Here is a 25,536-nt window from a genome sequence, read left to right as displayed (position 1 = left end):
CATGTCATATGAAAATTATGTGAATATAATAATAATAATAATAATAATAATAATAATAATAATAATAATAATAATAATAATAATAATAAAAGCGCACCTGTTTGGTGAGCAGAGTCTGCACAGAGGAGAGATCGCGACCGTAGTCGTCAGTCTTCAGGCTGTTTTCCTTCTCACCTGATTAAGCAAACACATGGATTACATGGATAAGGAGAAAAAACAACAGCAATTGCTAATCATCTCATTTGCATGAGTTTCCAGCAACGCACCAATCCAGGACTCCACCACATCAGCCTTCCAGTTGAACTGCAGGAAGGCAGAGTTTTCATCCAGCTTGGCTTTCCTCTGAGCTGCTGCTCTCTCCAGCTCCAACACTTTTCCACGCAACGCCTTCATTTTAGCCATGATGTTCTCCACATTGTGGTTCTCCTGCACAGCGGCAGAAATAAGATTGAATATATCGCCATCAGCTTGCATTGAACTTCAGATTTATTTCGCACAATATAAAGTGTTTACCTTTTTGACGAGTTCATCTCCATTGGAACACACATCATTCACTCGGTCCCTGTGCACAGTAAAATCGGTTTCAAACGCTTCGTGTTTCTTCAGCAAGCCCTGGAAAAGTACAAAGAAAACAAAGTGTGAACAAGGTCAAGATAAAGAAGGTTTGATTTTTGACTGTGTATCCATTGAACACGTTGATGAGTTCATACCTGCACAGCTGCCAGAGTATCACCGTAATCTTCACTTCCGACCAGGTTCAGTTTCTCATTAATCCAGGCTTCCTCTTCCTCCACATTCGCCACAAACTGCTGGTACTCCAGCGACTCCTCAAGCCTCTGCCCACTAAAATCAGCAAACCCCACAGATTTCACTTTCCCATCCAAAGCAATATCATCTACTTTTGAAAAAGGGATATGTGTGTGTATATATATATATATATATTTGAAAGATGTTTCTTATCCTAAATGTACAGTAAAATAATGTTTAAATGTAACATTTTTCCATTTCAATAAATTTTGAAATGTATTATATTTTTACATTACTACAGTTGTCAGTGTCAAAGGATTAATTTAGAAAGAATTCTGATATGTCGATTTTCTTCTTAACAGTAGCCGCATTTCCACTATCGGGCCAGTGCGAGCCAGGGCTTTAATCGGGCCAGGCCGGGCCAATAGCCCGGGAGGTTGAGAAATGAGGCCGAAATCATGTCGCGTTTCCACTGTCGGGCTAGTTGCTCGCAGCGCGTCACGCAAACACCGCCCCCAGAACGTTCCCCGAATCAAACGTCACACAACCCGTCACACAACCCGCCCACTTCAGCGGGAACAAAAAACTTAAATTATAACCACAAACACAACCTGGCATCACTACGAGAGCTGGAAGATGGAGAACACCGAAGCGATTGCTTTTTTACTGTTTGTGGTCTGTTGGTGTAAGGCCAGACAGCGATCCCTGGATAAGGACATTCGAGTTCGGCGGCATTTAAAAGCATCTTGTCTCCTCTTTACCTGACAGGAAAACTCCGCCTTTGTACGTAACCCCGCCCCGAAGCCCCAGTTGGCCCTCCTTGGCCCAAGGTATTCGGCGGGCCGAAAAAGGCCGGACGCTGGCCCCAAGGAAGCCCCGCTTTGGCCCGATTACACCCCGGAAGTGATAGTGGAAACGCGACTGGCCTTGGCTCGCCCTGGCTCGCTCGCTTTAGGCGCGATAGTGGAAACGCGGCTAGTGATACATTTTGATTGCACTATTTTAAAGCCTTGTTTTATGGGGGTACTCATGCTAGGTACGGTTGCTTCCCTCTCCCCTCTCGGCCTGCACTCACACTGCAATATTACCTTCTGAGCATGATTGAGTCATCGAAGATGCGACTGTTCAGTTAAGCCAAGTTCACACTACAGGATTTTAAACATCGGCAGATCGCTGTGCTGTTCACACTACATGACTTGATTTTGTGTCTTTTAATCGCTGGGGTGTTCACACTACGCGACACTATGTAAATGATACACAAGAGGGGGTGACACGCTACAAGATCTGACAACAACTAGTTCCCCAACAGCTCATTCCAGCTACCAAACCACAGCCAATGAAATTTTGAGGGAGGAATCGTTAGAAAAATCTGAACACTATTGGCTGCTTGTGTGCTGATGACATCACTAACAGCCTTTCAAGCTTTCAAGGAGGCTTTTAAAAACATCGTCAGTCAGCTGATGCATCAGCCGATCAATCGTTTATCTGCAAGGAGTGGATTGATACGCAGAGAGTTTTTAATTTTTGTAATTTAATAACTCTTTGAAATAAAACTAACATATCTATAACACCCTGACGTTTCCTGAATATCTGTGCATTTTTTTCTAACATTGTTATTTTTTAAATTAGAAAACAGTAAAGAACTGAGCATTTCTACCTTTAATTACCATATTGGTCAACATGACTGCATGAATGTCTGCTACTTTTCACTGTGACTTTAAATATGCGTGCATTTATTTGCCTAGCAACTTCCTGCTAACAAAAACATAACTCTCTGATAGCAAAATAAATTGACTTCAGATATATCTTTCAAAACAGCATATTCTGTGCAGGGAAATAGCTCCTGTTTGAAAGTGAAAATGAAAGCGAGGCCCAGACCTTTGCATGTTCTAGTATCTTAACTACACATTTATAGGCTGTGTTACCAAAAAAAGGATAATATTTTTCAGGGTAATGGTGTCATCAAATATGATGACAGACATTCAGAGCTTAATTTTAATATCTCAAAAGAAGCTTTGAATGTAAATATGATGTGACAATATGACGTTTTATATGAGAAGGGTCAGAATGAGCAGTATGGTAATACTAATAGTTACAGAATTCTAGTTCCCCTGTTATTATAGCCTACTCTTGTCTGTGTTAATGCAGAATGAAGCAAGTGCATCGATGCCCATTCTGGCCAATCACAGACGTTTCTGTTGAGCTCCTGAGCACACAGGCATTCAGCTTATGCTAATATGCTCTCTCATTGGCTGCAGCTCGTCACTACATCTGACCTCATGTGGGGTCGAGTCGGCCCACTGCTTTGGAATATTCAGCATGCTAGATATTGGATTTCCGTCTGCGAGGTGTCGGCGACGCGTTGTTTAGTAGTTCACACATAAAGACTGGCGAGCGCCGTGCACCGCAGATTTCTTCCCAATCACAGCCCGATCTGTCGGCGAGCTCGTTAACTTCCAAATCGGGCTCAAATCAGGCTTAAAATCCTGTAGTGTGAACTAGGCTTTAGGACGAGTAGTGCTTTCACTCAGTACAATGGAGATCGCTTTAGTTTTATTGTTTTGTATTATTTTAAGTCATTTGAGATGCAGTGACACAGTCAAATCTTTTGCTGAACAATATTTACCCCTTTTGACACTCGAAAATTAAAAGTCATCATGCTGCACATATTACGAGGTTTGCTGAAGGTGGCAGCTGACGTGCAGCGAGGGGTTTGCATCTTTAATAAACTATGACAGTTTGCGTTCATTGAAAACCCTTTAAGTGTACTGCGCCCAACCGAACCGCACCTCTGGCACACCTTTTCCTAACTGGCCAGTGTCAGCCAACTGAACCACGCTCAGGTGATTCAGAGCACTCACACTTGTCCAACGAACTGGGAAATGGGGGTTAAACGCACATGGACATGGTTTGGGTAAGGACACCCTTACACACAAGGCCTACATACCATGTTCTTATCATAGTCATTATATAAACTGGGCAATAACTAGGTACTATCCCTAAACCTACTCCTGAACCTAACATAAAGGATTAGTTCACTCAATAATGACTCTAATGGCAATACATCATACTGCCTTTAGTAAACACACACCTCAACCTGATGTGGGAGAGAAGATATAGCCAAAGTCTTTTGTTGGTGCACAAAAGTGTTCTTGGAGCTTCATATAATTACAAATGAACCACTGGAGCCACATGGACAGTGGAGTTTTTGGTTCCTTGTCTGATCTTTGATCATCTGAGGACCATTACTGTCTATGGGGGGGGTCAGAGAGCTCTAGGATTTCATCTAAAATGTCTTAATTTGTGTTCTGAAAATGAACGAAGGTATTGAGGGATTGGAACAACATGAGGGTGAGTAACTAATCTTTGGTGAACTAATCCTTTAATCAATGTAGTTACCTTAAAACTGTGCTTTCTTAGGCAAGTACACATAGTGAAAACTGAAGTGCATTTTCTTCAGAAATCTTTGAGGAGTCTAAAAGCAAATTCTTTACTGTTACTGCTGATCAGTTGAATACATTCTTGCTTTTTTTCCCTTTCAAACCGGCATAATATAAAACTGCTGACCGTGCAGCAGCCAGATCTTTCAGCTCCCTCCAGTGCTCCACAAACTGGGCCAGTCTCTGCTGGATCTCCTCCTGTCCAATGGTGTTGTCGTCAGACAGCTTCTTCCCAGTCTCCAACACAGACTGCACGTGCACACAAAAAGGTATTTAAGATTCTCTTGACTCTCAATAAGCTCCAGTAAGTTTTTTTTCCCATTTGGGCTTGATCTGCTGACCTGAATGGCCGGCTCGTGTGCTCCCAGCTCAGCCTCCAGCCTCTTGTGCTTCTTCCTCAGATTCTGCACTCCTGTCAAATCACGTCCGTAGTCCTCCGAGCTCACCAACAACTTCTTTTCCCTGGTGGAAGACCATGAATTAGATTGTGTACCGCCTCATGAGCAGTCACATATTTGCAGAGATCTTTTTTCAGCATTTGTTAGATGAGAATATCAGGCATGTGACCAGTCAAGGACAATTAAGGATGAAGAGCCTGCATTTTGGAGCTCGTATTTGATGTATGAGAAGTGCAAGAACCATATTTTTAGATCCCGCGGTATACCATATTACTGTTTGGCACCCCCACCATCTCAAACTAAAAAACACGTTCATCACAGAATCACAGCCCAAAAAAACCTTTTGCTCTGCAGTGTGTGATCTGAATATGACACATACTTGATCCAGGACTCCTCATCGTCCAGATCCCTGAAGAACTGGTGCAGACGATGCGACTCGTTTAGCTTGGCTCGCCGTCCCGCTGCCATGCTCTTGATTTTTCCAAAGCGTCCATTAACGGCATCCCGCTTGTCTTTGACCTGAGATGTGTCGAAAGCGTTGCTGGCCATCAGACTGTCAGCCTGGCCATTAAGATCCTTCAGACGATCCTGCAAGAACATAAAGACAATGAAGATAAGCTTTGATCGGAACACACTGAAGCGCCAGTCGAAACCTCAGTGTGTGCTTCTGCTTGGTGTTTTACCTCATGAGCGGAGATATCAGCCTCCAACAGCTGGTGCTTCTTCAGCAGATTGTTGACTGAAGCCAGATCTTTCCCATAATCCTCAGAGGCAAGAAGAGCCTCAACCTAGGAGAACAGGAAGAAATTAAATTATGCCAGAATTAGTGAAATTATTGCAGTTAAAGAAATTGTATGAGGGTTTAAAAATTATTATTTTTATTTATAATAACAATATAATAATTATTTATAATAATAATAATAATAACAACAGTAATAGCAACTGTATAAAACATTCTTATTTTATTATCAATTGTATTATTGAGTTTATTTTAACAATGATACAAATTTGTTGTGATGCAATATATTAGAATAACAATAATTATGATTAATAATAAAATGGGTTAATTATTTATAATATTATATTATTTTATGACAACAGGTATTAATACATATGATAATACTATAAACTGATATATATAATAATATCAATAATAATAATAATTATTATTATTCATATTATACTATCATTTATTATTATTCTAACAATAATACAAATTAGTTGTTATACAATATATTATAATAGTAATTATTATTAATAAAATTGGTTAATGGTTTATATTTTGACAACAGTGTTAATACATAATCTTATAATACTATAAACATTGATATATTATAATAATAATGATTATTATTATATAAAACTATTAATCATCATCATCATAATTATTATTATAATTATTATTTTAACAATAATCTAAATTAGTTGTTGTAGAATATATTAAAATAATTATTATTATTCATAAAATGGGTTAATTATTGATAATATAGTTATCAGTACATAATCTGATAATACTATAAACATTGATATAATAATAATAATAATAATAATAATAATAATACTCATTATTATTATTATTATTATTATTATTATTATAAATAAAACTATTAATCATCATAATTTTTATTATTTTAACAATAATATAAATTAGTTATAAAATATATTATAATAGTAATTATTAATAATATTAAAATAGTTTTTTAAAATAATATTATTATATTATGACACCAGTTATTAATAATCTCATAATGCTAAAATTACTAAAATAGAACAATAATTATTATTTTAACAATACAAATTAAATGTTACACTATATTATAATAGCAATTATTAATAATAATAATAAATATTATTATAGAAAAATATTCATCATTATCATTATTTTAAACAATAATATAAATTAGTTGTAATACAATATAGTGACTAATAATAATAAAATAGGTTAATTATTCATAATATTATTAAATTATTTTATGACAACAGTTATTAATAAATAATCTAATAATACTATAAACACTGATATATAATAATGATATTAAAAATAATAATTATAATTATTATTATTATTATATAATAAAACCATCATCATCATTATTGTTATTATTATTTTAACAATACAAATTAGTTGTAATACAGTATATTATTATAGTCATTATCAATAATGATAAAATTTATAAATTGTAATATTAATAACAGTTATTAATAAATAATCTAACAATACTGTAATCATTGATATAAAATAATAATAATGATAATTACTATTACTACACAAACAGATTTTTACATACACAAGTCTCTAACAATTAGAACAATAACAACCATTACCATTAATAATTATAATATTAAACAACATTTATTATTATATTTTATCATAAATATTATGCAAACTATTCCAAGTAGCTATTAAGTCCCACATCAATACCTCAGACAACCAGAAGTCAAAGTCCTTGATGCCAGTGTTGAAGTTCTGCTGTTTGTTGGCCTCCTTCAGTTTCTGACTCTTCTCAGCAGACTTGTTGACCAGGAACTGCCACTGCTCATCCAGAGCGTTCAGACGAGCCTGAAAACAAAAACATATACGCACGGCCACAGCAAAAATGAGCCTGAACCGAATACCACCAGCTCGTTTCCCATATCTGAAAAACCTCCGAAAGCGTTACCTTAACAGCATCTTCACTTCCAGCACAGGCACCTCTCTGGATGAGAGCATTGCCCGTGTCAATCACTCCGCGGATACGATCAGCGTTAGCGTGTAGCTCAGCCTCAAAAGCCTGGTGTTTCTGGTGTTTGCTCTGAAAGTGGCGAGAAAAGCGAAATACGGCAAAACTGAGCCACACGGTGAGGTCATGCATTGCTGCAGCTGTGAAAAATGATGCAATAGCTTTCATATCTAGATGTACTGTGTATTCATTTTCAAAAATACAGTATATTATAATGACGAACATGCATGTTATCGTTATCGTGAGCACTTTAAATTGAATAATGATATATTATTTACATTTTTAGTATGCTTTTTAACACCAAATCCCTCAGTAAGCTTTAATTTACATTAATCCATCCAATGACATGCTTGAGATACTGATTGACAATGTTCTGATTCTTAATAGGCTATTGTTTATTACAATCTGGCTCCATTTGTTAACTACTAAACTAAACTGACGATAAAGCTTAATTTTAAAGCAGTTACTATAATTAATTTATATGTAATATGTTAATTTAAACGTTATTAATTATCGTTAATTTCTTGGTTAATGTTTAATAAATAATTGAAAAAAATGTGGCTGCTTTATGTAATGGAGCTAATAATGCTAATAGCGCTAATGATAATAATAATCAGTTGTATTGTTTTAAACTGACAATAACAAAATATCTGCAGCAAAATACAGCTTTCTCTCTCTAACAATTTACTAATAAGACCTATTAGCTAGTGTACTTTATAATTATTTAGCAATATAATTGGTCCAAAAGTGTGTTGACTAAGCATGTGTTGACAAAAGAACAGTGTTTCTCGACCACGTTCCTGGAGGACCAAAAAATACTGCATTGTTTTGGATTTCTCCTTTGTCACACTCATAACAGGTCTTTCAGTCTCTGTTATTGAGCTGATGATGAATCAGGTGTGCTTAGTTAAGGAGACATAGAGATGTGCAGAGCTAGTGGTGCTCCAGGAACGTGGTTGAGAAACACTGCAATAGAGTAATAAAATAAACTGTAGTTCTTTTTGTTATTATACCTGTGAATGAAATCCTTTTTGCAGCTCATATCTTTTTTGTGCTAATATTATATATCGTGATTATATGTTTCAGCAATTATCGCAACAACAACAAGCGATATCATCCTAGAACTTGTTAAGTCTTATTTGTAAATTAAATTACAGTAAAAGTAACTTATGTGTGTGAACTTAAACTGTATGCCTTTGTGAAAAGTTGATGTCAAATTTGTTTCACAATAAAAAAAATAAAGTGTGTATGTTACATTAAATAAAACGCACACAAAAAGTGAAGTGACTGTGAGTTTACAAACCACCAAACAAGGACCAAACACGTGACGTGGGACACATTCAAAGCCTGATGGAACATTCAATAAAAATGAACTGGACATCATCCAGCACAAACTGAACATTTGGGATAACCTAAGTAGTTGGGATGTTTTGTCTGAGACTGTTTCACATTTTTAAAACCCAAAAAAAGGAGAGAAGGAAAAAGCACTTCCAACCGTTTGCTTACACACTCAAAAGAAAGCCGGACTACTGGTTCTGAAATTGCATATGGCTGTACTGGCTGTAGCGCACATGTAAAAACTTCTACTGTTCTCCACAAAAGGCAAAGCACAATTACTTGTTTGAAAGCGCCTCTCCAACTTCTCTCACTGGGTTAACACAGGATGTTCAGAATAGCAGCCTATCATAAATATGCATTCTAGTATTGCAACATGCATATTAGACACAATATGGAAACCATTTGCATGTATTATCGGGGTGGCTTACATGATTTATCAAGATCAAAAAACCACAATAATAATTTGTATCAGAATTACTGTTATTGTTTTTATAATAAATACAATTAAACTAATTAAGTTATTTTTATTATTATTGACTTGCAATTATTTATTTCACTGTAAAATAAAAGAATCGACATTAATAGTTGCATTTTACATTTGTATGTGTATATATAAAATAATGCCAGTCTAATTTTTTATCTAATAAATGTTTTATATAATTAAAATCATAGAAATATTATGCAGTATTCAGCAATGCTATTCTGAACAGCCAAAAATACTGTCTAAGTTTGCTCACAGATCCTTCTTTCTGAGAGGCTCAGCTTTTCTTTGTGGAACGAATTTAAACCAAGACATCCCAACTTCAAAACAAAAAAAAAATTAAAATGGAGGCCACACCCAGCAATTAAAAATTAAACGCTGCAACGTTGGGACTCGGGAAGGGGTCAACGACAAACAACTGATGAAGCTAAACAAAGCCAGACATAATAGACGAAACTCAAACGCACATTTACAGACAAAACAATGAGACGATGGACAAGTGGAGAGACCCTACTGGGGTTAGTTAGCTCGGACACACTACTGCACTTACCAGCAGCTTGGACAGCTAGAAACAAACAATGGGGGAACACAGACAGAGGTTCAGTTTCATTTCCGTTAACACTTGGGGTTGGTTAAAGCGGGGATTTCAAGAAAAACAGAAATGTATTATGGCATTAAAAGACTTACAATTTTAGACTTAAGCAGGATTTTCACCTTTAGAACCTTAGCATCTTTGCAAAAAAATGTTCAGATATATATTTTATAAGACTTATGCTGAAGTGTGACGTTACCTGGATGTTGGTCGGGTCCTTGTAAGACTCGTCTGTGGCGGTCTGGAGTTTCTCACTGATCCAAGCTTCGATCTCGTCAACGTCTCTGCTGAACTGCTGTAGAGTTTGTGACTCACCAAGCTTGGAGCGTTTCTCAATCATCTGAGCCTTGAGGCGAAGCCACCTAGAGGTCAGTAGCAAAACTGCTTTAACATCACTTTAACTCAAGTCAAACCCAAACTGAAAATTAACTCTAGTTCGGACGTCAACCCCGAACATTAATCAACGTCAACCCCAAACCTTACCTTTGCCTAAAACTTCAGCTCAAACGTCAATCCCAAATCTTACCTTTGCCCAAAACGTCAAATGTAAGGTCAAATGTTAACCCAAAACCTTACCTTGGCCTAAAACTTCAGCTCAAACGCAAGCTCGAATGTCAACCCCAAATCTTACCTTTGCCTAAAACATAAGCTCGAACGTAAGCTCAAATGTCAACCCCAAATCTTACCTTTGCCTAAAACATAAGCTCGAACGTCAAGCCCAAACCTTACCTTTGCCTAAAACGTAAGCTCAAACCTTGACCTTTGCCTAAAACCTAAGCTTAAACGTAAGCCCAAACCTTAGCTTTGCCTAAAATGTAAGCTCAAACCTTACCTTTGCCTAAAACATAAGCTCGAACGTAAGGTCAAACATCAACCCCAAACCTGTACCTTAGTCTAAAACACAAGTTCGAACGCAAGCTCGAATGCCAAGCCCAAATCTTACCTTTGCCTAAAACATAAGCTCAAACATCAAGCCCTTCACTCAATCTAAGCAGCAAAATGAGAGGAATATTGACCTGTCCAAGACCTCACTGCGTCGTTTGAAGATCTCAGGCTTGGCATAGTGGTCAGCGCTGATGAGCTGGTCAGCAAAAGACTGCAGAGCTGCAATCTTTTCTTCCTGTGAGAACACATAAATCAAATTGATTAGTTATGAAAGACAACAAATTCAAACAATGTTAGGATTAATAACTTGATCATAAGAAAATGCTGTTGCCTGACCTGCACATTGATGGCCTTGTCAAAGTCCTCGTGTTTCTTAATGAGTGCCTCCACACTGTCCAGAGAGTCTCCCTTGTCATCGCTGGCTAAGAAGGCCTCGCGAGCAGCCATCCAGTTCTCAGCCTGCTCACAGTCACGGTTGAACAACTAAGGAGACAAAAAGAAGCATGGCATCATATGATGGAAGCATATTCAAGTGTACAAGTATGAGAAGTAATACTCTCTGGGGTCTCTGCTGACCTGCAGCTCCAGGCACTGGTCCAGCATCATCCTGCGCTGAACCCAGGCCTTCTCCAGGTCAGCACGCTCCCGGTCAAGAGCCTCCAGCTTCTGTTTGATCTCAGGGCTCGCGTAATGCCCACGAGCGAGCAGCTGCTGTCCAAACTGCTCGAAGGCCTGGAAGGTTCCTGCACGAGCGTCGATCTCAGTGCGGTGTTCCTACACAACATGAACATGTCAGTGTTTTAATAACGTTGTTAAGGATTTCAGAGAAAACTCATCTGAAATGTGGTATAGATGTGTTTACGCACCTGATGTCTCTCCAACAGGGCTTCAGCTCCAGTAACGTCCTTGGCCAGCTCATCGGAAGACACAAGCCCTCTGATTCCATTGATCCATGACATGAGATCTCTGCAGGAGAGAGATAAACACATTTGTTAGGAATCTTTTACATTATTAAGTTGTTGGTTTTTGTGTTTTTCTATCTCATTTCTCTACCTGAAGTCACTGAGGAAGCGCTGCAGGTCATGGGAGTTGCCCAGTTTTTCTTTGCGCTGGTCTGCGCGACCCACCAGGCTGCTCCAGGCTGTGTTCAGCTCGGTGCACTTCTCCTGGATGTCATCCACAGCCTCAGGATGAGACTGAATCAGACGCTCTGCAGTCTCACCAAGAGAATTCACCTGCCACAGTGGGGAAAATGATATTTCAAACATGACAGCTCTCCGAATAGTTTTTGCTCTGTTAAGCTGCTGCAGACTATTCCCAAAAAGAGACAAGCTTTTAAATAGACATACATAAATCTCATAGGTGATTTAGACAAGTGGAACTGGTGGGTTTTAGAGTAGCTCTCAAAGTGTACCGAAGGACTAAGTAAAGAGTTAGGCCCAATCCCAATTCTACCCCTTCCCCTTACCCCTTGTTTTGCACGTTCTCGTGAAGGGGAAGGGGTGTCCCAATTCTCTTTAGCTTGAAGGCATAGGGCTAAGGGGAAGGGGTAGATACCCCTTCGAACAAAGATTTTTCAGGACCACACTCGAAACCAAGGGGTAAGAAAATTTCCCAGAATACACCAGCCACAACGGCAGGATAGTTGCACCCGGAAGTAAGGAGATCCACAAATTAGTAATAATGTTGTCATTATTATGAATTATTTACAACAAATAAACACGTTTTAATAAATTCATAACTGCGTTCATGTTTTACCGTCATGCTTAAAAAAAAAAAACACTAAAATAAAAACCGCAAAATTTTGCGATCTATAATCCCTAATAATACTCTTGTAATAAATAAAATAAAACTCTAATAAAACTCCTGTATAGCAGTCCCACAAAATTCTGACACTCGAATATGCTGTCAGAAAAGTCTAGTGGCTGGGAATGAGCTTTTTACAGTGCCTGGTATAATGTTAATGTTGTTTTTAGTGTGTTTACATAGATGAATATGGCCACTGTGTAAATGCACAGTACAGTTATGAGCTTATTGCCACATTAGATCGTTATGATAACATGATATATGCCTTCAGTGATTTCCTGAAGATAAATACTGAAAAATAACACAACTGGAATAACTACAGCAGTCGCGATCGTCTGATCTCATATGAAGCAAGAGATTGCGATGACATCTGATGACATGTGCAGGTGCTGTAGTGCTGTCCCAGTTCTTAGGGGTAAATTGTGAAGCCCTTCGCCTTCACACTCGGTTTTAAGGGCCAAGGGGAAGGGGTAGGGGTACAAAAATAGAACTGGAATTGGGCCACAGTTCACCAAAACACTTTTGATCGTCTTTAAATTGTCTCATGACTTGAATCCTGAATCCTTTATTCATCTTTTGGAACTCAAATTAAGATATTTCATATGAAATCCGAGAGCTCTTTCATCCTCCATGTACAGCAAAAGTCCCGAGACGTTCAAAGTCCAGAAGAGGAACCGCAGAAACATTCTATGTGACTTCAGTGGTTCAACTGTAATCTTACGAAGCTCAAAAAACACTATAGTGCACTGTTACGGCCCCATGTATGTGCCTGTGTGTTTTGCTTGTACGCTCTCACTCTCTTGATCTGTCAATTTTCTTTGGATCGCCCACTCCAGCTTTCAATTCGTCCTTGAAGATGTCAATCTCAATTACTCTGTGACGTCATCACCTTCACTGCCAATCAGGTGAAGATGTTTTCTTGGTTTACTTTCTGTTAGGTAGTTTAGAGTGTAATTTTCAGCTTGTTTGGGGTTTTTGTTATATTGCTTTCTTTTATTTGGCACCGCTTGACATAATCTTTTCTTTCCCCCTAATAGCACACATTAATTGATTTAGTTTCTTTTGTGAGATTCCAACTTGTACATATTATTTTTGCTATTCAACTTCTTTGCATTTTTGTAAATAAATTCACTTATTTTGCATTATTAGTTGTCGTTTTGCTATTTTGCCACAAACTCACAACAAACTGAGTCACATAAAAATGTTACCTCTTTAACCCCTAGAGCTAAACTTTAAAATCATAACATGCACCAACAAAAATATATACAAATGACACTGTTCAATTATGTCTTGTGTGTTGTGCTGCTGACTCTAATGACAACAGGATGTACTGCCCATAAAAAAACTTGTGACCTGACTTGAACAGGAAGACATTGGCAAACAAATGTAATCATACACTGTAAAACCCAACAGTCAACTTTATCAAATGAAATGAGTGTAGTTAACTCAAAATTGACTGAGAGTTAATTCTACTCATTTGAAAAAAGCTTTGAACTCAGTGTTGAAGGTAATGAGTTAACTCTTTACTTCAACTTAAATGGAGTAAGTTCACAGTACTCATATAGATTAGTTTTTTTTAACTCAAATGGTTTGTAGCAATCGGTTTCCTCAAACGGTTTAAGTTGTCTTAACTTATTGGGTTTTACAGTACTCAGTTGGTTTGAGTTCTCTTCATTTAAGTTCACAGTACTCATTAGGATTAGTTTTTGAACTTAAATGGTTTGTTGAAATCAAATAGTTTCCTCAAATGGTTTGAGTTACCTTAACTTTTGGGGTTTTACAATGTATGATTATAGTTTAACCATTATAGTTCCTTTTCTGGACTTGAGGGACTATTGCTTTACATGGAGGAAGAGAGAGCTCATAGATTTCATCTAAAATATCTTCATTTGTGTTCCAAAGATATACAGTTTCTCACAGGATTGGAATTCCATGAGGGTGAGTAATTAATAATACAATTTTCATTTTTGTGTGAACAAACACTTTTAATTTTTTAAGAAATCAAAGTTACTGGCAAAAAAAAAAAAAAAAAAAAAAAGAATCAATCAATCAATCAACAGGGGCCAAACAGCTTTGATTGGTAGCAGAATGCATATAAAGGGCCTAATCAGTCATCATTAGAGTTTCAAAACTGTTTCAAAAATATTTAGCAGATGTTTTATAAGAAATAAAGCAAGAAACTACAAAATAACCCAACAATTAACACTTCACCTTGTCTCCTAAAGCCGCTAGGTCTCTCTCAAATCCTTCATGCTTGCGCTGCAGCGCCTGCACGCTGGCGAGGTCATGGCCATAGTTATCAGTGTTCAGGGCTTGGTTCTTTTCTTCGATCCACTCCTTGGTCTCATCTGCATCTCTGAAAAAAATAAAATAAATCACACACTGAACTAAATATAATCCAAGTGAAACCATAGTATAAAAATATTAATAACAGTTCTGAGGTTTAATCGGTTTGTATCAGCTGCACATATATACCTGTGGAACCTCTGGACTTCATGAGCACTGCCCAGCATGTTGCTTCGGTCTTCAGCCAGCTGCTGCAGAGACCTCCAGCGGTTGTTCAGCTCCTACACACAAACACAAAACCATTAATACCCATTTCATAGGTCCTGTTTTTGGCGTGATTTCTGACTGCAGATTTGACTCCATGAAGCCATGCCTTGAGTGATAAAACAAACAAACCACATTTAGCAACATGAAGTTGACAGCCAATACATTATTCTAAAGCACTACATAAATGTTTCTGAATCCTTTGCGTCATACTTTGCTCTTCATACCAGCATAAAAAACTAAAGTATGAATGAGTATAGGGCTGGGCGTTATGACAGTATATATCGCTACAGTAGAATAAATTTTAAACTGTTATAGATTTTTTTTGTGTGTATACTGTGACATGTAAATAAGTAGGAGTGGCTAACTCATATGCAAGATCCAGCTCATGAGATTTTACTTCTTTTACTCATTTTTATTTTCTTGCTTCTTTTATTGTTGTTCATGTAAAGCACTTTGAATTACCATTGTGTATGAAACGTGCTATATAAATAAACTTGCCTAGCCTATATATTGAGCAAAGTATATGAAAAAGGATTGACTCATTGACCGTGTCACCAATCATACAGAGATTAATACGGTTTCTGCTCAATTATTCCTTTTTCTGTAGAATATCAGTCCCAAGCAGCCTCTCGCTGGGTGCTAGTGCCTGCTCAATAAGAAATTTATTCACGTGCTGCTGTGCTACACTAATGAAAATAAAGTTCTCTCAAGAAACAAGGCATCAAATTGGGTGGGGTTTTAATTTACTGAGAGAAGCTAACTCTGCGTTCACACTGAAAGCAGCAAGAGCGTCAAAGTTGCCGGAATTCATTCATTTTCAATGGAAGCAGGCAGCGATAATTGGCAAGTAGTGGCGTGTCGTCCCCGGTGTGGGCGTCGAGGAGAGTTGAAATAGTCAACTTTATGGTAATGAGCTATGACGCGATTCAGCGGCAACCAGTCGAAATGTAGACGTCCAACGCTTGAGAGGAGTCCAGACAGTCCTGTGAACTTTGGTTCTGACCACAGTTGTTCCCAAGAATTTGATTATCTGGGTTGCCTAACTTCCAAACTATATACAATGTTTTCTTACAGTGACATAAATAAAAAAGGTGAGTACTGGTGAGTTGATGTGCATTAACGTATATTTTTTTTCCATAAAAAAGCGGGAATCTCACTCTAACTAGAAAAAAAATACAAAGCAGTATAGCTGTTTCAGAATATTTCAAACATTTGATGATAAGCGCACAATATTTTCACACTAGAAAGTACGTTATGTTGTTATGCAAGTGATTTGCTGATTTGCTGCAATGGCATCTTTAAATATGAGATCAATGTAGCGAATTTTGACGCTCTCGCAGCCGGAGCTGTGAAGGCAGATAGCGTTGTCACAAGGATGGCCAGAGCGAACTTTGACGCTCTCAACCGCCTTCGGTGTGAACGCACAGTAACACTTACAGGGAATACAAATCTCAAACCTGAACCTGTAAATTACCACTTCTGAAAAACACAATCAGAACATATAAAATCGGCATCAGCTCAGATAAAAAATATTGGCAGATTTTGAAATATTGGCAAAAATACCATATCTGATAATATTTATAGTGTAAAACATTCGACTATATTTAAGATGGTCCAAATATACGAAAAAAACGTCCTTTTCATTTCTGAATTATTAATGTATATCTCTTTTTATTGCTCTTTTGGCTGCTTTTCTAGAATAAATTTAGGTAACTACATTATTGAAATATACCTTAAAATCAAATGACCCATACCATAAAATAGAACTTTGGTCATACCACCCAGCCCTAAATAAGCAACACAAAAAGAACATCTACAAGCATGTGGGATGAGTGATGAAAGTTAGACAAAATAAATAAAAACATGGGTAGATGCATCGGCCACAAACTGAAAAAGAAGCATTAAATAATGCATTCTAGATTTTCTGTTTGACCACCACCAACACATCAAGACACAAAAGGAGTTAATTCAAATGGACAACAAGGACTTGTGAATCGAAAAATGGAGCGGGATGCAACTGCACAGCTTATGATTCAGTAATGGGACACAGGGAACCACAATACAAGAACACCACGATGAGTTAGTCCTCCGGGTACAAAGGGCACAATGCAGAATTTAGTGGGTTGGGTTGAGGGAAGGTCTAAAGACGGATACGAAGAACCTAGAATCTTACCTTGATAGTATTAAAGTTGGCCGTTGTTTGAACAGCCAAGCGAACAGACTATTTTGAGTTGGATGAATTAACAGACAGAGAGTAGGAAAAGAACAGAAGACACCAGTCAAGAGTATTACCATGAACAAAAGAACTGTTTTTGTCATTTTGAGTCACCAAACACCACTGTGGATGACATACAGGTTAAATAACACCCAAGTGATTAAATTAACCCAAGATTAGATCATGGGAATAATATGATAAAGTGTTAAACATTAGGTCAAGCTATATTACCTTCCATGGAGATGCACCTTTGGAGTCTGCTTCATCCTGCAAAATAAAATTTAATTATAATTAGTACAAGTCAAAAAAATAAATGAATCACAATATTTTTGTTTGTTTCATGCAGATGATCTTGAAGAGACGACATGAATGATATTAAACAATAGTGACCTTGCCAGGAGCTGAGCCCAGCACCTCTACTTGCTGATGGTGGGATGAAGGGATTGTGGGATGAGGGAATGGAGGGTTGAAGGGAAAAAGGGAAAAATAACAGGTAAGATCTCCATAACTACAATGACAATCATTCACGAACAAAAGTGTATACTTTATGTACAGTAGTCAACATTTGAAGTGGATCACAAGCTTATATCGACAACTTTGATAAACTTTTTGGATCCAAATGTTGACTACTTTATATTCTCCAATATTTCAACATAAGCAAAGTTCATGAGTGAAATGACTGCATTATTTAGAAAACACAATGTGTACTATAGCAAAAGTTTGGGGTTGGTAAGATTTGCTGTATGCTTCTCTCTTATGCTTACATTTATTTGTTAAGAACATGGTCATATTCTTGTCATTTACAATAAATGCTTTCTACTTTAGCATATTTATTAAAAATTGTTTTTATTCTAGTAATAGAAAGCTGAATTTTAGCAACCATTACTAGTGTTCAGTGTCACGATCATTATGAAATAATTCTAATATGCTGATTTGCTGTTCAAGAAATATTTTAAAATAAAAAAACAATTGTACTACTAAATAGTGTGTGAAACTATGATTTCAAAGATTCAATTGACGAAAGTTTAGTTTTAGAAGTATTTGATATAAATGAATTTCCTGCCATTATCGACCTTAATCTTCACGTGTGAACTTTTTGGCTCGAGACTTCCAGTCTCATTCACTTCCATTGATTTTTAGACAATAAAAACAGCTCATTATGCTCATTATTGTACTTTTTATGTATAGTCATGCACACACTTGTTTGTAGAGCAAGTAGTTTGAGCGTTTTCTGTCATTTATTCCTAGTCATTTCTCCCATAGGCAACTAAATTGGACGTTCCAAAACAATCACAAATATGAGAGCACTTCCACATTGAAGAATGATATCAACAGATCAACTGTGATCGTGGCCTTATTAAATAAAAGCAACACATTCTTTACAAAAACAAACAAACAAACAAAAATCTTAACGACCCCAAACTTTTCAACAGAATTATACATATAATTGTGTTTCATTTGTTTTTTCTTACCTGGGCCTGCACCACAGGAGCCTCTTCCGCCATCAGACCTTCAGACTCCAGCTCAGACGCCACCTTGTTTATGTCCCTCAGCCGAGACTCATTTGCTTTCAGATCCTAGTAAAAACAAAACAAATAAATACAAGTGTTAAAACTCAGGCAATATATGTTTTAGCTTAGTGACAGGTCATGTTACAGATCCATATAGGAAGCATACCTTCTGGAAGTCATCAAACTTCTTCTGCAGCACTTCCACCTGCTCCAGGTCAGATCCCACCTCTTCATTAGTAAGTGCAGACTCTTTCTCATTGATCCACTGCTGCAGCTCATTGGCCTCACGGAAAAGCATGAACTTCTTGCAGCTCTTCTCCAGCATGTCCTTCCTCTTCTCTCCCAACTCTTGCAGTGTACCATACCTGTTAAAGAAGGAAAGAGGGATAAATAGAGGCACTCGCATCTTAAAGTAACACTCCACTTTTTTAGTGTAAAATAGGCTCCACTAGAGTTAAACAGTTGAGGTTTACCATTTTTACAACTCTATTTAGCTGATCTCCAGGTCTGGTGGGAGCACTTTTAGCTTAGCTTAGCATAAATCATTAAAATGGATTAGACCATTAGCATCTTGCTCGAAAAAAGAATTTCGCTAATGTTCCTACCTGAAGCTTGACTATTCTGTAATTGCATCATGCACTAAGGAAGAAGGAAAATGAAAAGTTGCTTTTTTCTAGGTCATCATGGATAGGAACTTTACTCTCATTCTGCCATAACAGGGAGCTTTAATGCCGTACCATGGCTGCAGCAGGCGCAATGATATTATGCAGTGCTGTTACCTAGTTACCTAGCTGGGGACCTGTTTTCAAGTGCTGCTGCATAATATTATTGCATCTGCTGCAGAAATGGTACGGCATTAAAGTTCATTATTATGCTGGAATGAGAGTATAGTTCCTAGCCATAACGACCTAGAAAATAGTAACTATTAATTGTTATCTTAGTACACAACGTAACTACAGAAAAGCCAAGCTCTAGATAGGAAAACTGTCTAAAATCTTTTTTTGAATTGTTTGAACAAGATGCTAATGGTCTAACCTGATTCAATGATTTATGCTAAGCTAAGCTAAAATTGCTCCCGCCAGACCCATTGATAGGCTAAATGGAAACTAAAACACTAAAACTCCACTCTAGGCGAGTTGTAAAATGACTTTAAAATAAAAAGTGGAGGGTTCCTTTAACAAATGACCTGAAAATCCCTCTAAAAGAGCAAACAGGAGCTGGAAACACAGACGAGGGTTCAACTACTGGCATATCAATCTGCTGAATCAGCAAACCAAAAAAAATGCAGATTTAAAAACATGTGACGGCAGTTCTATGAAAAGCAGCAGTTGGGAATGACCACATCTTGAGAAGAGCAGGATGAGCTTCTATCCTTTGATGGAATAGAAGAGTTGATGTAAACTGAGACAGCAGCAGACTGATGGATGGAGAGATAAATAACAGGAAAGATAAAATGATACGGAGTGACAAAAAAGCCAAAGATGGATGAGAGGAATGATTGCTTGCGACAATGGAGGCTTCTTGGATCAATCGAATGACATAGGTCAGGCCTACTCACAGTTCCTCCACCTGCTTCATGCGCATAGACACGCTGCACACCTCCTTGGTGGCCGAAGTCCTGCCACAGGCAGGTCAAGCAGACACATGCAAGCATTTCAATTAAGACAGAAAGAAAACAAGAAAGAAAAGAAAAAAAGAGGAGTAACGAGGGGTCAGAAATATTATTAAGAGTTAGTTTTACACAGATGCCTTTTTTTAAACTACAGGAGGAATAAAGATGCAAGTTTTTTTTTGTTAAAAAGGAATGATTCTGTTGGAATGACAGTCGTGAGGTTAAAAAATAGCTACAAATCAATGATCACATAAGGGCAGTTAGTCCATTCAAAACTGTTGAGCCAATTATATGCAGTGGAAGTAAATTAGTGGCTTTTTTTCAATGAGTATGACAATTGATTTGAACCAAAATGAAATAAAAACAGTAATATTATGAAATATCATTGACTTTTTTTAGCATCAAAATATTTTAACCTTTGTGTGTTGTTCAAATGGACTACCCTTTCGTTATGTTGGTGGCTGTTTTTGCCCCATTGACTTCTATTATAATGACATTTTCTTGATTTCAAAACCGTGACCGCATATAATCATGCATTCTTGATTGTTGGTGGTTTTCTCTGTTGGGAAGAAGTCAAATTTGTAATTTTTACTGTCGGTCATCAGTTGGCAGGATTAACCTTTTAGATAGGCCTGTGCAAAAAACTCTGGTTTTTCTATCTTTATATGGCGTTCTATGGAGTATAAAATCAAATTATAGTGTGTGTGCAAAAATACACTCACTATTGTTTACCATGTTATTAGAGCTGAGCTGCTTATTTTGATTTTCTCAGACATATCAACGTAAATGTGTTAAGGTAAAGATCTCTCTCTCTCTCTCTCTCTCTCTCTCTCTCTCTCTCTCTCTCTCTCTCTCTCTCTCTCTCTCTCTCTCTCTCTCTCTCTCTCTCTCTCTCTCTCTCTCTCTCTCTCTCTCTCTCTCCTCTCTCTCTCTCTCTCTCTCTCTCTCTCTCTCTCTCTCTCTCTCTCTCTCTCTCTCTCACACACACACACACACACACACACACACACACACACACACACACACACACACACACACACACACACACACACACACACAAACACGCTATACTCCATATAACTTCATTCACAAGCCAAAAACTAAGCTTTTTTTACACTGCAACTGACGATCAGCAGCAAAATTTACAAATTTTACTTCTTCCCAACTGGGAAAACCACCAACAATCAAGAATACATAATAATATGGTGTCATGGCTTTGCAATCAAAATATGTGATTATAATGGAAGTCAATGGGGGCAAAACAGCCACCAACATAATGAAAGGGTAGTCAGTTTACCCAGAGTGTATTGTTAAGTTTATTGTTGAAAAATTTCAAAGCATTTTCCTAAAATATGTATCAAAATGAGATTAGTTTTAAAAATCATTCCATTTGCTGAAACAGAGAAATTTGTGGCTAAATAAGACAAAAAATAAATAAAAATCACCCCAGAGTGAATGAAAACATCTGTAACAGCACACAGGGGTTAATATCTGATTTATTCCTGTAGGTTTTTTTAATCTGACAAATTAATTTTTTTTGCCTAAACAGACAGCCCGAATGCACATTAAACAAAGTAATCAATCAAACCCAAATCTTTTGATTAGAATCCTGACGGCAGAATGACTCTTACTGGTTCTCAATCTGATCCTGTCGCAGACCGATGCTGCCCTGTTCGTCCAGCAGATTCTCACGAGAGGAAGATTGAGTAGGGTCCAACTTTTTCACGTACGCTGCGGGAACAAAACCCTGCCTGTCGTTCACTTCCACTTTCCACCAGTCCTGAGAACAAGATATACATTTATATCATAACATATCTTTCATTTGATCCCATTGACAACCTTACCTTCATGACAAAAATATTCTAGAATACTACAATTATAATAAACAAAATAAAAACCATTCAAACAGACCAACAAACAAGCTAGATTACATAAGATTTTTTTACATTAATATAGGATAAAAATTCAAAAATGTTCTGCATTTTTTCATACAATTTTAACAATTTAAAATTGTGCAAGTTCACTTCATAAAAAATCCTCCAATAAAATATTTAACAGAGAGAGGAATCATATTACAAAACATACACGGAGTAGATTTATTTATGTTTTAATGCCATATCAGCAGCATTGGCTATATTCATGGCAACAATTATAATTTACATTACATTACAAAAAGTATAACTTACAATCATAACGGTTTCTTAATCAGTTATTGTACAAAACAAATATACAAACTGATAAAATATAAAAAAACAATTTTAAGTAACACATGCCCTGATAAATCACCTTGTTGGTGCTGTTGAGCAGAGTGAGGATGTCTCCCTTCTTCATGGTGACCTCACGTGGACTTTTCTCCTGGTAGTCGTACAGAGCCAGAACCAGCTCCTTGCCAGTCTCGTCATCAGTGGGGGCCACTTGTTGCTATTGATGAAACAGAAGCAGGTTTGATTCATGTATAAGGCACATGTTGTCTGTTATTTGCTGGTCTGAGTAATAGTGTTGTTATGTGGTCTTACTCTGCAGGCCTGAGCTTCTTCTTTTAAGGCCTGGATGCTGCTGCCATATGCACTCAAATCAGACATCAGAGCCTCATGCTTCTTCAGCAAAGCCTGTAAATGATAATGAGATATTAGAGTCCATTTTTTATACAAAACCCCAATATAAGAGATCCAAATTTATTTATTTTTTACTTCTGCAGCATTTAAAGGTATATTTCACCAAAAAAATAGAATTCATCAGGTGGTTTCCAAACCTTTATGAACTATTGAGTTACATGAATTTATGAGTTATTGGTTACAGTTACTTAAAGTAATCCAGTTGTGGTGTTTGCTTTATATACCATTTCTAATGCACTATGGGAAGTTTTAAAGGGATAGTTCACCCAAATTATAAGAAAACTGTCATCATTTGCTCACCCTCCATTTATTTTAAATATATTTAAAAAAATGCTGGAAATCAGCAGCCATTTGCATTCATAAAAATAGAAAAAAATTCTATGGAAGCCAGTCTCTACTAGTTTCCAACATTCTTCAAAATATCTTCTTTTGTGTTCAACAAAAAAAACAAGTTTGAAACAAATGGAGGATGAGCAAATGATGACAATTTTCTTTTTTTGGGTGAACTATCCCTTTAAAAATTCTTTAATGCTATATAAAGCAAACACTACAACTGGATTACTTTCAGGAACTGTAACCAGTAACTAGATAACTTTCACAATATGCTGCATGTTTTGCTTAAATGTAACAAATTTTTACTCCTATAAACCCAAAAGCAGCCCACTCTGGATGATATCCGGTCTTCTTTATGTTTACCTCAGCAGAGTCTTCATCTTTGCCGTAGTCAGTGCTTCCTACAATTGGCTCCTTCTCCCTCATCCAGGACTCAGCCTCGTTGGCATCAGCGAAGTACTGCTGAGCCTGAAGAGAGTCCTCCAGATCCTGTCTGCGCTGGGCTGCTTTTCCTTTTAGCCCGTCCCAGCGGTTGTGCAGCTCTTGGAGTTTAGCTTTCACATCCTCCCCTGCAAAGTGACCTGAATTTTTGGGGGAAAATGGTTTTAAAATGGTTTCTACTTTGAAGAATGTCTTTTTTTTTAACGCTGAAACAATGCATAATACAAATCCATCACTTAAAAATGCAAGAATTAAATCATACCTTCATCAATCATGGCCTCTCCCTTCTGAGTAACAGCCTTGATTCGGGGTTCGTGGCCAGAGATTTCTGCCTGCAGAGCTTGGTGCTTTTTCAGAAGGTTCTGGACCCCAATAAGGTCTTTTCCTAAAAGGGCATTAAAAAGTCATAATTTTATGAATATTAACAGGTTATAGTGACTTCAAATTGTCTGCAGAACGATGTAATATTAATAATAATAATAATAATAATAATAATAATAATTTAATCAAACTGACCTCTGTTGGTGGAGGAAGCAATGGGTTCCTTCTCTCGTATCCAGGTCTCCTCATCTTCTACATCCCTAAAAAGTTGCTGAAGGCGCAGAGAGTCAGACAACTTCTGTTTGCGGGCAGCCATGGGCTCCTTTAGGGCCTCATAACGTGCCACCAGAGCCTCTTGTTTTTTACGGATGTTATCAGCATCAAAATGGCCGGCCTCTTGGAACTGCCTGGCCTGAATGGTAATGCCGTCAATACGGTCCTGTCAAGAGAAGAGAAACCAGCCGTCAGTCTAGATATTTCAAAAACTGTAGAGAAACTCTTGTATCGGCTCATTTGTTAATCATTCAGACATTGTTACCTGGTGAGCAGCTACATCAGCTTCTAGAAGAGCATGTTTCTTCTGGAGGTTCTGGACGCTGGTCAGGTCTTTGCCAAAGTCATCAGAGGCCAGGTGTCCCTCCACCTCATACAGCCAAAGCTCGATGTCCTCTACATTACGATTGAACTGCTGCTGCTGGTTTGCTTCACGCAACTTAATCCCTGAAAGGATCAATTATAACACTGTTAAAGGTATAGTTCACCCAACACAATAAATACTTATGTAGAACCTGAGGCCATAATTTCAATATTTGGTATTGCACCACAGTCCTTTAATAGAAGTAAGAAAAATGCGATTGAAACCCCCCCGCCCACAAACACTGTAGCAAAAAAAAAGAAGACAAACACTGTAGCAGATTCCGGTTGAATCATGTTGTGAAAATGCGTGTGGAGGAAAGTTGGTGTTATTTTTCCTACCCAAAGATGAGGCTGTTAAGAGTCAGTGGTTGAAGTTTATTTTTGTAAAAACACCTCAGCATTATAGCCCCAGCCTTGTGCTGTGTTACCGTCATTTTTCTCACAAGTGCTTCAGCAATCTACACGCTTACAACAGGGGATTCATCGGCCGTTTGTTAAAGGAAGGATCAGAAAAGACTATTGATATATGGGACTTAGTCAGAGCTTGACAGGAACTTTACAGTACACAGTTCATGGATCAGTTCCTTCTTCCATTTCACAAGTGTAAGTTCATGCAACTAAAATGGTTGCCTCCTTGTTTTCTCTAGCTTGCAAATTATGTATTTAATTGTGTTTTGATACTTGTAATTGCTCCGCGCAACCTGTACTGTATCTGGTTAACTCTTTATATTCTCATATCGTGTCAAAAAACATGCTGAAAATGCGACGCGTGCCGCTTTGTTTGTGAATTTAAATGCTTTTGTGAGCTCACGATCCACTCCCATTTGTCGTTGCTATGGCCACTATCAGCTGTCCCTACACACATGCGGCAGTCAACAAATCACAGAACAAA

General features: G+C 37.4%; 1 protein-coding gene across 14 annotated transcripts in view; it reads right to left on the bottom strand.

Annotated features, from left to right (window-relative positions):
• The window catches only part of sptan1 (spectrin alpha, non-erythrocytic 1), a 64,866-nt gene that overhangs the window by 12,747 nt on the left and 26,583 nt on the right, over nt 1-25,536 (bottom strand). For 6 of the 14 annotated variants that reach the window (XM_056445776.1, XM_056445774.1, XM_056445782.1 and 3 more), the window contains exons 15-46: nt 24,547-24,728; nt 24,204-24,447; nt 23,950-24,072; nt 23,610-23,827; nt 22,815-22,907; nt 22,585-22,719; nt 21,930-22,078; nt 20,245-20,304; nt 18,853-19,051; nt 18,648-18,752; nt 17,566-17,598; nt 17,407-17,442; nt 17,134-17,181; nt 14,883-14,974; nt 14,619-14,763; nt 11,655-11,836; nt 11,468-11,567; nt 11,178-11,375; nt 10,938-11,084; nt 10,733-10,836; nt 9,916-10,078; nt 9,675-9,689; nt 7,246-7,377; nt 7,008-7,145; nt 5,269-5,373; nt 4,965-5,173; nt 4,529-4,649; nt 4,315-4,436; nt 711-843; nt 514-612; nt 267-426; nt 98-174 (exon numbers count right to left, since the gene is read on the bottom strand). In XM_056445776.1, coding sequence (XP_056301751.1) covers nt 98-174; nt 267-426; nt 514-612; nt 711-843; nt 4,315-4,436; nt 4,529-4,649; nt 4,965-5,173; nt 5,269-5,373; nt 7,008-7,145; nt 7,246-7,377; nt 9,675-9,689; nt 9,916-10,078; nt 10,733-10,836; nt 10,938-11,084; nt 11,178-11,375; nt 11,468-11,567; nt 11,655-11,836; nt 14,619-14,763; nt 14,883-14,974; nt 17,134-17,181; nt 17,407-17,442; nt 17,566-17,598; nt 18,648-18,752; nt 18,853-19,051; nt 20,245-20,304; nt 21,930-22,078; nt 22,585-22,719; nt 22,815-22,907; nt 23,610-23,827; nt 23,950-24,072; nt 24,204-24,447; nt 24,547-24,728 — 4,067 coding nt within the window. The remainder of the gene's footprint in view (nt 1-97; nt 175-266; nt 427-513; nt 613-710; nt 844-4,314; nt 4,437-4,528; nt 4,650-4,964; nt 5,174-5,268; nt 5,374-7,007; nt 7,146-7,245; nt 7,378-9,674; nt 9,690-9,915; nt 10,079-10,732; nt 10,837-10,937; nt 11,085-11,177; nt 11,376-11,467; nt 11,568-11,654; nt 11,837-14,618; nt 14,764-14,882; nt 14,975-17,133; nt 17,182-17,406; nt 17,443-17,565; nt 17,599-18,647; nt 18,753-18,852; nt 19,052-20,244; nt 20,305-21,929; nt 22,079-22,584; nt 22,720-22,814; nt 22,908-23,609; nt 23,828-23,949; nt 24,073-24,203; nt 24,448-24,546; nt 24,729-25,536) is intronic. The other 8 variants (XM_056445775.1, XM_056445783.1, XM_056445781.1 and 5 more) reach the window with 6 other exon arrangements.

This window comes from Danio aesculapii, chromosome 21 (assembly GCF_903798145.1).
Source record: "Danio aesculapii chromosome 21, fDanAes4.1, whole genome shotgun sequence".
NCBI classification, from domain to species: Eukaryota; Metazoa; Chordata; class Actinopteri; order Cypriniformes; family Danionidae; genus Danio; species Danio aesculapii.
This window is presented reverse-complemented; position numbering and strand designations above follow the sequence as displayed.